The sequence below is a fragment of the Micromys minutus genome (genome assembly GCF_963924665.1).
Source record: "Micromys minutus genome assembly, chromosome: 2".
NCBI classification, from domain to species: Eukaryota; Metazoa; Chordata; class Mammalia; order Rodentia; family Muridae; genus Micromys; species Micromys minutus.
The window spans coordinates 13,640,538-13,653,303 of record NC_137971.1 but is presented as its reverse complement, the minus strand read 5'-3'; the positions used below and the strand labels follow the sequence as shown (position 1 = coordinate 13,653,303).

Below are 12,766 nucleotides of genomic sequence, written 5' to 3'. Positions count from 1 at the left end.
AAAATACACTGGAGATATGTCACAAAATACTCATGGCCAGAGGCCACATCTTCTGATATATGGAGGGCCAGGTGTGATTTAGGGATCTGTCCCATGTAGAGTACCAGATAATACTACCTAACATCCAAGAGTTTGCATAGGAAAGGGAAATCCAGCTTTCGGGTCCTAAGTATGAGCCACAGCAGCCTATCCTCACAGAAGACCTAAGAGGAGGCCAGTAGAGAATTCCAGACAATGACTGGAGAGACAGTTCACATACCAGGCTGGATTCTCTGCGCGGGGGAGGTCTTGTCCTCAGGTTTGGGGAGCCTGGAAGAAGAACCACAGCTTAAAGAATCCTAACGGACAACGATACCTGCACCTGCCTTCCCTGGGTGGGATCCACTCAGATTCTTGAAACTTGATGCTCTGGTCCCATTGTGACGAAAGACCCTGTATAGCTTTAAGCCACGTTGTGGGTGGAAGGACCCACCAACCCCCAAATTATATATACACCAATCTACAGATACTCTAGGGGGTTTTCAAAGTAAAGGCTGCATGGATTTATCAAATTTTCAGTCAGAGCAGGAACCACATCTATTTTTTTGCTCACTAGTCCTAAGTCTAGCACAAGGCAAGACAAAAGTCCTCAAAACATTTCTCCAAGCACCAGAGAGCTAACAATAAAGTTAAGAGCTAAATTTTTAAAACAAAACAAAACAAAACAAAAAAAAAAAAAACCCAAAATAGCGTTCCTCCAGATTGTTGGCAAAACAGAAAGAAACTGCCCCACATCCCATAATGCCAAAGGTGTTGCTAGGCTACAGGTGTGGGCACACAGGTGTGACACACTGTGCCTGTAGGTCAGGGATGGGTGCAGTGTGCTACAGCTTTAGGAAGCCAGGTCTCTCCCTTCCCCTGCATGTGAGTCTGGGATCGATTCAGATTAGGTTTCAGTGGCAAGTACCTTTGTCCACCAGGCCTTCTCGCCACCCCTCTTCCTCATCTTACATTCCACAAGGCAAGCCTGAGCAGAAGATCACAGACTCAGAGCCAATCACCTAGATTTCTAAAGCTTCTTCTGGAGAGAAAAGATGCCACTTCTTGCTCTTGGGTTGTCTGTCCCTCTGCTAAAGAGCCATCCCTGGTTCTTTCTTAGAGAGAGAGAGAGGCCAGCAGCCTGCTCCCTCCTGCAGTACATCTTCAGAGCAGCAGCTTTCAGGGACACAGCCACTTCACTTTTGTGACCATCAAGGGCACGTTGACAGGGTGAAAAAGTCATGGAGGTCCCAGGCAGCCCCTGGATTCACCTCTCTGTAGCTCTTTGGGAGGAACTGGGGCCTTAAGGTACTTACTGATCTGAGCTCTCTGAGGGGCAATCCTGGCCACTGCTGGGGAGCCCTGGGCCAGCTTGGAGGTGGTTCTCTCGGGAATGCCCAAGGCACTGCCATTGGAGGCATTGCAGAGGATGGGTAAGCTGATCTCCTTCTTGGTGATGGGGGCCTCAGATCCCTCGCCTTCAGCTGGAGCCTCCTTATCCCCAGATGCTTTCTTGTTAAGTAGGTTGCTGATCTCCATGATGTTCCCTATGATCTCCACGGGACCTGCCAGGTTCTTCTTCCTGGTTGGCAGGTCATCCTTGGCCTTCTTCAGATAGGATGCTGGGGCCCAGCCCTCTTTGCCTAGGTATCTGAGAGAGGAAGGAGCACACCATCATTAAAGCCCTCATTTCCAGTTTCTCCTTCTACTCCCAGGCCCCGGTCTCCATCTGAGCTTGCCTAACGGAGACTTCTCTCCAATGCTCTGCTAGAAGCTTGGCAGTTCTGCTGTTGCAGAGGAAACCAGAGCTGGGGTCGATGGGAAGGATACTGGGGTCAATGGGAAGGATATTGCTCTCAGACAAATGCAGGGCCTTAGGGTCTTTGTATATGTTGTTCTACCCAATTGGTAGCCCTCATGATGGCCTGGGGGTAATTCTAGAGAAAAGAAGTTACAAATGGATGTCGCATGACCAGTCACATCCCTATAGAAACAGAAGTGTGACCAGAGAGGAAAGAGGCAAGCACAGGTGATCCCAGCAGTCAGAGGCTGAGGCAGGAGGATTAGAAATTCTAGGCCAGATCTGGAAACCAACGACTTTGGGACTGGATTTGGGGCATGTAGGAGGTTCGTGCCTGGTACTGTAAACCAGCTCATAAGCCCAGGGGCAGCCTACTATTGTCATCTTGCTAAATCATTGTTTCTCAGCCTTCCTTAACACGGCAGCCCTTTAATACAGTTCCTCATGCTGTGGTGACTCCCAGCCATAAAATTATTTTTGTTGCTACTTCATATCTAGAATTTTGCTACTGTTATGAATTATCTGAAATATCTGTGTTATCTGTTGGTCTTAGGTGACCCCTATGAAAGGGTCATTGGACCCCCAAAGAGTTGAACCCACAAACTGAAAACCGATGTGCTAAATGGACGAGAGTTTGTCAAGCTTCCCTCTGAATGAATACACACACACACACACACACACACACACACACACACATATGTTCAATCTTGGCCATAGCTTCTCTCTGTGGTGGCCAGCACTTAGCACAGAGACTGGTTTCAACCATCTTAATGCTAAGAATAATTGGCCACTGAATGTTCTGCCATAAATGGGATATCTGTAGCACCCCCTTCCACAAAAGGCTCTGAGGGAACATCACGAAAGAGGGGGTGGAGAGACCGTAAGAGCTGGAAGTGGGGGAGGTGTGCTGGGAAATGCTGTTTTCTAAACACGACAACACCATGAACACACAGTAGCTAGTTACCTGTATAAGATCAGTCTGACAGAATCTATAAATATTACAGCACTAATTGAACCCAGGAGGAGAGAGAGGACATGAAGGGAGGAAGGGGAAGTGTTGGGGTGCCTGCAGGGAGTAGAGGGAGAGCTAGGGTCGACATGGTCAAATATAGGGTTTACATGTACAAAAGTGTCAAACACTAAAAGAAAAGAAAGAAAGAAATTCTATATTTTTTATTTTTAAGCTCTAGGTCGGCCTGGGCTAAAAAGTATGCCTATATCTCAAGAAAGAAGAGAGGTAGGGTTTAAGTCTTAGCACTGCACAAGCAAGCACAGAGGCACAGTCCTGTAATCCCAACACTCTGGAGGTGGAGACAGGGGATCAGACGTTCAGAGCCTCCTCAGTTATACAGGCTAATCCTGATAAAAGAGAACTTGTGTCAAAACACAGCAACATTAAAAAAAAAAAAAAGTGGGGCGGGGAAGTGGCCACCACCTAATGGGAGAGGGTCTGAGTGCTGATGGACAGACAGCAGACAGGTCAAGTTCACGGGGTAAGTCCACACATGTAACCTTTTAATGCTGTGGCTTAAAAATAAAGTATTTGATAGGTGAGTTGAGGACAATTAGGAAAAAGCAGTGAGATCTGGCTTCTCATCAAACAGTAAGGAGGAGGAACAAAGCCAGGCATGGTGGCTCATGTCCATACTTACCACTTGGGAAGCTGAGGCAGGAGGACTGCCTTAAGTCACACCAGCTTAGGTTACCAGGCCAAATGGAACTATATACAAGACTTTGTTTTTGTTTTTTTTCAATTTATACAATCTTAAGGACTGAAAAAGGGTTTTTCTCTGTGTAGCCCTGGCTGTTCTGGAACTTGCTCTGTAGGACAAACTGGCCTTGAACTCACAGAGATCTGCCTGCCTCTCCCAGCCTCCTGAGTGTTGGGATTATAGCGTGGGCCACCACTGCAGGTGGAAAAAGCCTTTCTGCCTGGGGCTACAAAGATGCATAAACACAGAGGAAAGCACACAGCTAGATAAAATTAAGGCCATCGTATGGCAAAACCAAATCAACCCAAGCTCACAAACCAAGGCTAACAACAAATGACAGGGCTGACTTAATTTTGTTGACTGTTTCAAACAACTTCCATCTCTTCCCCCACATGGTATCAAGCCTTCGCGCAAATCGGCTGGGAGCTTGCTTCCGGGCCCAACAATGGCTGGCCAGTGCTTCTAACTCTGGGTCACAATGTCCCCATGTGCTCCCTGGGACACAGCTGGCTCTTTAGAAACAACTCTTACAGACCAGATGTCTGACAACCCCCTTCCTGATGGGACCTTGATCTTGGGAGTTAGGTAGGAGAAAGGCAACACAGAGGCCCAGACAGGAGGTGGCTCCTCACAGCCATGTCACTCACTGGGAGGTGCACACACAGATGTACCCAGCTTACATGTTCTTTGGAAGGCAGACATTACTGAGCTGAGGCTGGCTCCTGGATGTGATGGGTAGAAACCGAAGCATAGGATGTCAAGGGTGGAGAGGAACAGTGAGGAAACATGTCTGGCCTTTCGGTGGCAGTAACTAAGGCTCAGGAAGGCAAGTCAGCTAGTTATCAGAGGGCCCAAGGGAGTGTGTGCCACACCAGGCCCAGAGCCTGTGACTCTTGAAGGTATGAAAAAGACCTTGCTGGTACCTTGCTATGTGACAGTGGCAGAGGAATTGGGTCGGGATTGCAGGGTAATGGTCAGGCGCACATACGGCCTGGGGTGTCCCATACATTGTTTGGACAAAGCTATGCTCAGGCTTTGTGTTCCAGGAAGCAGCGGGCAGAGCGATCCTCAAATCAGCGGTGGCTGTGTGTCTGGGCACAAGTTCCTCACAGCTGTTTCCCAGCTCTGTAATAGGACTGACTCCAGGGAGATGCAGGCTGCAGAGGGAATGTGTGGGAGTGTGTGTGTGAGAGAGAGAGAGAGAGAGAGAAAGAGAGAGAGAGAGAGAGAAAGAGTGTGTAGGAGAGAGAGAGTGAGTGTGTGTGTGTGTGTGTGTGTGTGTGTGTGTGTGAGAGAGAGAGAGAGAGAGAGAGAGAGAATGTGTGTAGGAGAGAGAGAGTGAGTGTGTGTGTGTGTGTGAGAGAGAGAGAGAGAGAGAGAGAGAGAGAGAAAGAGTGTGTAGGAGAGAGTGAGAGTATGTGTGTGCGTGTGAGAGAGAGAGAGTAGGAATGTGTGTGTGTGTGAGAGAGAGAAAGAGAGTGTGTAGGAGAGAGAGAGAAAGACACAGAGAGAAGGAATTGTGTGTGTGTGTGAGAGAGAAAGAGAGTGTGTAGGAGAGAGAGTTGTGTGTGTGTGTGTGTCTAAGGCTGGGGGAGGAAAAGAAAGACAGGAAATGAGGATCAACACACAGCTTGGAATGTTGGGAAACAGCAGTGTTTTAAGGAGGTATCTGGCAGGCTTCTTAAGGTAGAACGAGCTCACCAGGGTCCTTTTCAATTCAAGTCCCCACTAGCTAAAAAGAATCAAGCTATAGGGATAGTAGCTAACTAGAAGTAGCCAAGATTGACACTATTTGTTGTCTTTAAACACACAAACACACACAGACAGACACACACACACACAGTGAGAAAACCCTAAAATGTAAAAGGCTACTGTGGCGATTTGCAGGCTCCTACCTGATGTACCACCAGCCTTCCAGGTTCTTTCGAATCACCTCCACAGTGACGCCCTTCTCGAAGCCGATCTCGTCTTTGCTTTGGCTGGTGTAGGGCTGCACAGTGACATACTTCTCTTCTGTGAGTGGGTGGGTGAGAGAGAAATCACAGTTAGTTTGATCCTGTCTCCCGTTCCCCTCTGCCCAGACTGAGCCTTGCTCAGTCACACTCAGCCACTTACTAACATGCCCTGGGCCATCACTGGCTTCTCCAGAGGAGAGGAAGCAGGACTCAGAGAGCAGAAGAGGCGTCACTGGGTTAAGGGGTCACTGCTGTTCCCAGGATAAGCCAAAGCTAGGCAGGATTCCAGGGTGCCAGCAAAGCCTCAGGCAGCATGAAAGCGGGTCCTCCAGACAGGGTATTGGGGTCCTAGAGTTTGGAGGATTCTGCTTCTAGGCTCTAAGTCAAGAAACTGAGACCAATGTGAGGTGTCTCCTGGGAACCCTAGCATATCTCCCCTCAGAACATGCCACATCCCATCTACACTGCATACTCTGGATTCTAGCCCTGCAAACCTCTTAAATTCCTTCAGTCTGCCTTCCAGACCAAGGCTTTCAGAACACTTTCACTGAGCAGCTCAGCTCCATCAACAGCAGACTATGGCATGTACTCTAGAGTGTTCTACGGATCGAGTTCTGTAGGAGTGGTTGCGGGGTTGGTTATGGTGTATGCAGCTGTGGCCCTGCTGAGCCCTCAAGGCAGGAAGATGTCAAGAACCCCATCACATGCCCTCCTCCCATCCTGCAGAGCCCCATGTTCTTTCCTTCCTGTGTGCCTTTTGGGGTGCCTCCAAGTTTCCCCATAGCACTGGAGTCTTCTAGGAAAGAGCTTCATGGGAATGCTGAACAGCAGGCATCCCTGGGCATCCCTAAAGGCCTTTGTTCAGGTGTCCATGTCTGCTGAGGTCCACTCCTGTCCTTGTGAAGCCTTGTGCAGGTAGACCTGCAACTGACTGGCTGAGACCAGTCACCTCTTGTAGGACTGTCCACTGGACGGCCTGGGACTCAAGGAAGAGTATACTGCACCCTCCTCCATTAGAAGAAGTGGTTATCTGGAGGTGCTCTTGGGAGGACTGTCCTGCATCCTGCTGTGCTGGATGCTTCCTGGAGGGCACAGTGGTACCCAGCGCACAAAGTAGGGACTAATACAGTAGAGTCCTGGACTCGATCGGAGGAAAGCAAGGATGAGCAGGGACCGAGGGAGGAGCTTGCTTGGGAGCTCAAAATAGCAGGAGTTTGGCCTTAAAGCTGCCTGCTGCTGCTCCTGGCTCCCGGCTGGGCCTTGCTGGGTGGCTGTGGGGGATTAGGAGAGAGCTGCCACACCAACACCCTGCCGTGGGAGGATTCTTTCTCCCCTGCATTATTGGGGTGCTGCTGTCTGTAGCCCTCTGCTGGACCAACAGCATTTCCCTCTGGTAGAGGTAACTGGCCTGCCAGGTTGTAGGATGGGCCTGATGCACCACAGGCCGTGCCTGAAAAACTGCCAAAAAGCAGAAGGTGTGTGACGGCCCAGGAGGCTGCACGGCTCTTCATCTGACTCTCACCACAGGCCTTGCTCAGTATCGGCCAAGGAGGGCTCTGCTCCGAGCCTGCAGATTCCATCCTGGCCCTGCCCAGGAGGGCTGCCAACACTGCCTGAGACCTGCCCAGCCAGATTCTGACTCGGACCCTGGAGAAGTTCCACAGGCTCCAGGCCAACCCTCTGCTCTCCTGCCTGCTCTATTTTCCAGCGGGGCATGGTAAACCCTGGCCTAGGCAGTGGCTACAGGGACAGTGCCAGGTCTGGGAATCCAGGGCCTGAGGTCCAGGCGAGGCGAGGCCTGGGCTCCACATTTTGCCGTTGTACGGCCAGGCTATTTTTAAAAGCCTGTGGGTTCGAACAGGAAGCTCTCAGGAAAGTTTTCCTAGGCAAGGTTGCTTTTGAAGAGAAAAATGACAGCCCTTCTTAGGGGAAGATTAGAGGAGCCCTGCCCTGCTCCGTGGTTGAGAACAGGGCCTTGACCATGTGTACAGCCTCTCCGATGCCAAGCCTGGCCACAGCAGCCTTTTAAGTGTGTGGTGGACAGAGTCCATGGCCAGTCACTTGGGACAGGGCACACAACCATGGATATTAGTTCTCGATAATGAAACTGGTTGCAAAAGACCCCGTACTGGAGGCACCGGGAATGTCATGGTCTCCCAGTTAAGATGCTGATCCGCACAGAGGCTCATTCTACCGTTGGTCACTGTGGGATTCCAGAGACGAGCTCAGTCCTGGTCCCTGACAGGGAAAGACAGAACACCTCTCCCTGGCTGTCTCTTTGCAGTGGTGGTTTTCAGCTCTGGCTGGGGAGACAGAGATGTCTACCTCAGGCTGACAACAGGCCATTCATGTCACCAGCGAGCTGTCCCCCTACAGTCCCCAGTCCCCACTTCTGGTCAAGGGGAATGTCTAGAGAAGAGAATGTCCAGACACATGTAAAACAGTCTCTATAGGTAGCTGAATCTGCACTGGCTTGGGTGACTGGCAGAGATGCCCCTTTAAGAGACAGCGCTAAGGAAAGAGAGGGGTAGGTCTAGGGTCTGGTCGGGGCTCCTGGGTTCTGTGATCATACCCTGCAGAGATGATGGCATTCTTACCCTGGTGAACCATGGCTGGCCAGGAGGCCGGCGGGTGGGTAGGCTGGGGGAGGTGGACAGCCTGTCCCAGTTTGGGAGGCAGGGGCTGGAAGCCCTGCAGTTTCCAAACCGCAGAAGCCTCCTCTTTCCAAACACTTTCCCCTCTGTCAGCAGTCTCTCTGCTCCCCTCCTGGCCCCCCCAACTCCTCCAACCCCTCCATAGAGAGGCCTCTGATTCCAGAGGCCTGGCCAGCTGAGGTATAGGGACCTGAGGACCCGGAAGCTCTCACTTTTCTTTCGCTCATGGCCCACTGTTGGTTTTCCAGCTGTGTGGTGCCCACCCGCCTGCTCTCTGTGAGCCCACTTTGGATGCCTGACTGAATAGAATACAGCCTAGGGCTGGGGCTAGGGCTAGGAAGTGTGCAATCATGAACATGAAGTTGTGGCTTGTCTTTGCTCAAGCACAGGCGACTAGAGACTTACCATGTTTTCATGGTATGTGAGCCAGCTGTGGGTCTGGCTCTGGTCATATACTGATGTGTATGGGAGACTTAGTTGTCCAGAGAATCCATCTGTGACTCCGTCACTCAGTTATGTGTAGCAGAGCTTGTTTGGGGACACTTCTGGAATTATTATCTCTGCGTGGCTGTGTATACAAGACTGGGTGCACAGCTGGGGCGGCGGGTGGATGTAGCTATGACGCAGTGTTAGCCACACCTATAGCCTTTGGGCCCTTGTGTGGGCCTGTCTCTGGTCTCTGTGTGTATCTGTGTGGTCATGCAGGCAACAGCATGTCTGGGACTCAGCAAGTGATGGGATAGAGAACAGGCCAAACCTTTGTCCTCCTTGTGGGATTCTGGATCCATATCCTATCTGTCTTTGTCATGAGAGTTGGAGGCCATGTTTAACCTTAGCCTCTTGGCAGAGTCGTCCCCTACAGCCTCACTTTAGGGTAGTCTTTGTTGTAAATGTGGCCTGCTGCTGCTGCTCCAACTCAGGCTCCCTGCATCAGCCCCCAGGGTCTACACTAAGCCTTGCCTCTGAACAAGCTGGGTTCTTCATGGCCAGCACGCTGAGTCAGCCACATTGGCTGTGGCCACCCTGGAGTCCAGACAGTCTCTAGCCCGATTCTTGGGTTAGGCACTGAAATACACTGCCATTTGGGAATGAGCTTTGAGGGTGAGGGTAGCGAGTCATGGGTAACCCTGTTCTCCAGAGACCTGCGTGCACTGTACACCCATCTCGGCTTCCAGCTGTGCTGTGACAAGGAACACACACACCAGGAGAGACTGACCACCCAGCATGAAGGTCTGTACATGCTTAGGGGTGCATCCAGAGGCTATCCCTCCTGTCCCTCCCCTCCTTCCACAAGTTCCTGGATGCTGGGAAGGATCTGAGCCAAACAGTCCTGACTCAGCAAATGTCAGTTTCCCAGTCAGCCCAGGGCCTCCCTGGAGCCCTTGACTGGGCTCCTCCTGAGAGCCTGTGGGCCAGAGCTCCTGTTGAAGGATGGCCCTTAGTCAGGGGTGGTTGGAAAATGCTGCCATGATAGGTTTGGCTTCTGTGCCCTTCTAGGTTCAAGGAGAGCTGCTGAAGAAAGGCTATGGGCTGGTGCAGCAGCTGACGAGAGAGCTGTGGCTGAGGGAGTCGTTCTTGGTGGAAGAGTAATAAAGGACAGAAGATGGGAACCTTGGCAGGAGCAGGAAGCTTTGATCTCTCTAACACGCAGGACATCCAGGGCAGGGATGGCTTTCCTTTGAGACATAGGGACTTTTCTTGTGCCTCTCCTACCTTCCAAGGAACACATAAACTCATTGCCAAGTCGCATATCCCCAATGCCCAGGACACTAGCAAGCCAGAGCCACCCCTAGGACCACGTCAGTTCCCAAGCAAGGCCCTGTCCCCAGTCTGAGCTGCAGTGAATGAGAAACAAATCTTGCCAGATCTGGGTGAGTCAGGAGACCACAGGCAGAGAACAGAGCAGGCAACGGAAAGGGTGTTAGTGAGAGATAGGCAGCTGCAGGGGGAGGGGGAGGCAGGCGCCCGTGGTCACCTCGGCTGTGCTGTCTGTTAACCATCCCGCCCAGGGTCCACCGGCGATCCAGGCGCCGCAGGTGAGCTTTGCGTCTCTTGGACACTGGCGTGAGAGATGGTGATGGTGCCCACGGCCCACGCGAACCAAACCGGTGGAGAGAATGGAGATGAGGATGAGAGGGGATGGGGGAGGGGAGGAGAGAGGGAGGTGTGTCTGAGCTGCTGGGTTACTGTTGTCTAGACTGAACCGGATCTAAGGCTGGACTAAAGGATCTTGGATCCTCCCATTTAAGAGATTGGAAGACTTTCAACTGCAGCCCCCAGAGATCTCCCCTGGGTTCTGGACAGTTTGCCGTCTACTCACCAGGCATGAATGTTAACTTGCCACCATGGCCAGGCACTGTGTAAAGAAGGGAAAGGTACCCAGGGGGAAGCAGGGGGGCCCTTCCTTGCTAGGTCCTTACTCTCCCACTGGGTTAATTTACATCAGATTTGACTGCCAGGAAAGGTTTGCTGAATGGGATGCACACAGGCAGATGCTCCAGGCAAGATGCTCTGTTCCGTTATGTTATCCTTTTTCGCCCCTAAGACCACAACCACCAGCTTCTCACTGTCCAAGTCTGCTTTGTCTCCCACCCCATTCCCCCATTCCCGCACCCTGCAGATGAGCACTGAGTTCCCTTCCAGCCTCAGCTGCAGCCTGGCTCTCCACTTTCTGCCTTCCCATGTGACTCCTAAAGGAATGGACACCAAGCCAGGGCCCCAGAGTGCCAGCTTGCCTCACCTCCTAGCACCAAAGGAAGATGCCAAAGTGCCTAGTTCTAGAGAGGGTGGCTGGCTGGTAGAGCAGGTGAAAGAAACACTGTCCACACACGCGTGGGCCCAAATCAAATAAAACCTCTGGAAATATCTTCTTGCCCTGTGAGGAGAATGGCCATGCTCCTCCTTCCTCTTCTTTATTACGAGTTTTATTTTATTTTATTTTTTTATGTGTATGCATGTATGTCCACTGATGGCAGAGGAGAGCATCAGATCCCCTGGAGTTTGAGATGGTTGTGAGCTGCCATGTGGATACTGGAGAGTGAACCCAGGTCCTCTGGAAGAGCAGGCGGTGTCCTTAACCACTGAGCCATCTCTCTGGCCCTGCAACCTGCTTCTTGGCAACAGGCTAGGAGTGTGGGCTCCAGACCAACTCCCAACTCTGTTGCCACTGTCCTAGGATGGCTCTGTAGATCTAAAATATGGCCAGTGTGCTGGCACCTCCCAGGAAGCGTGCAGAGCGGCCACATGCTTGGTGCACACAGACACCCATGCACAGTTCTGAACACAAACACAGATACCACCCTGGCTATCCCCTAATCCCTAATCCATCAGGGCCTAAGTCTTCCTCAACCAGCCTGTAGCTTCATCTGTCTTGACACAACTCAGCATCATCTGAGGGAATTTCAATTAAGGATTGCTTCACTGTGTAGCCCTGGCTGCCCTGGAATTCACTCTGTAGACCAAGCTAACCTTGAATTCGTAGAGATCGGTCTGCCTCTGCCTCGCCGAATAATCGGGTTAAAGGCATGTGCTACCACTGCCCTGCAATGAGGCATTTTCTTGAGTGTTAACTGATTTAGGAGTGTCAAGCCCACTATGAGCAGTATCATCCCTAGGTAAGAGGGTTCCTGGGCTGTTTAAGAAAGCTAGCTGAGCTAGATCTTAACCGGGTAAGCAGTGTTCCTCTGTTTCTGCTTAAAGCTCCTGCCTTAGGTTCCCTTGATGATGTTCGATCCCCTAGAAGTGTACTGAAATGAACCCTGTGCTCCCTGGCTTGATAAATGTCACAGTGCTTATCATAGCAACATAAGCCTCACCAGAATAATCGGGTACCACTTGCTCCATGCAGAATGCCCATGTTACTCTGTTGCAGAGGCCTGCTGAGCCCTTTTCTACCTTGTCTGTTTCTGTCTGGGGCCTCTGCTACTAACCATGACCTCTCTGCTCTGCTCTTCCTGCTAAAGTCTTTTCTGTCATATACTCTCCTTGACAAACCCAGGGTAACCTTCTTCCCCCACAGACAGATGCTTCAGAAAGGCCATGACATAGTAGTGAGACATCTGTACTTAAACCTGATGAGGACAGACACGTGACCAAACACCTTGAGCCTCTACCCTTGTAGTTAGACATATAATATATACATCATCTCTCAGGATAGTTAATAAGGGTTTGCTCCTGGCCTGGCATTGGGGGACGCTTGAGTGGTTTTAGTTCTTCTTTTAAAACAGGGTCTCATGTAGCCCAGGCTAGCCCTGAGCTCTTGATCCTTCCCTTCCACCTCTCAAGTATTGGGATTACAGGCATACATTGATGCACCCAGAGAGATGATGTTTTGAGAGGCCTGATAGGCCTTAAAAAGTAGGTCAGTAGGTAGGCAGCAAGGTCTGCGGATTGCAGACAGACTTCCTGGAACCCAGCTCAGGAGTACAACCGAACCAGAAGAGACTCAGATATAGGTTCAAAGACTCGGGGAGGGACCTAGGATCTGGAATCCTGTTATCAGATTGATGTGTCCTGAGTGTCTCCTCCAATCACATGGTTGAAGTGAGACAAGGGGGTGGGGCCCCAACCGCCAACAAAGAAACTGGCATCTTGGGGAAGGATGAATGAGGATTCTGGCCCCAACTG

General features: G+C 51.1%; 1 protein-coding gene across 2 annotated transcripts in view; it reads right to left on the bottom strand.

The window, feature by feature from the left end:
- SH3PXD2A (SH3 and PX domains 2A) overlaps positions 1–12,766 on the bottom strand; it is a 193,263-nt gene that overhangs the window by 11,008 nt on the left and 169,489 nt on the right. For both annotated transcript variants that reach the window (XM_080912611.1, XM_080912612.1), the window contains 4 exons: positions 10,116–10,199; positions 5,427–5,544; positions 1,335–1,669; positions 260–309 (listed from right to left, as the gene is read on the bottom strand). In XM_080912611.1, the coding sequence (XP_080768737.1) occupies positions 260–309; positions 1,335–1,669; positions 5,427–5,544; positions 10,116–10,199 (587 nt within the window). The remainder of the gene's footprint in view (positions 1–259; positions 310–1,334; positions 1,670–5,426; positions 5,545–10,115; positions 10,200–12,766) is intronic.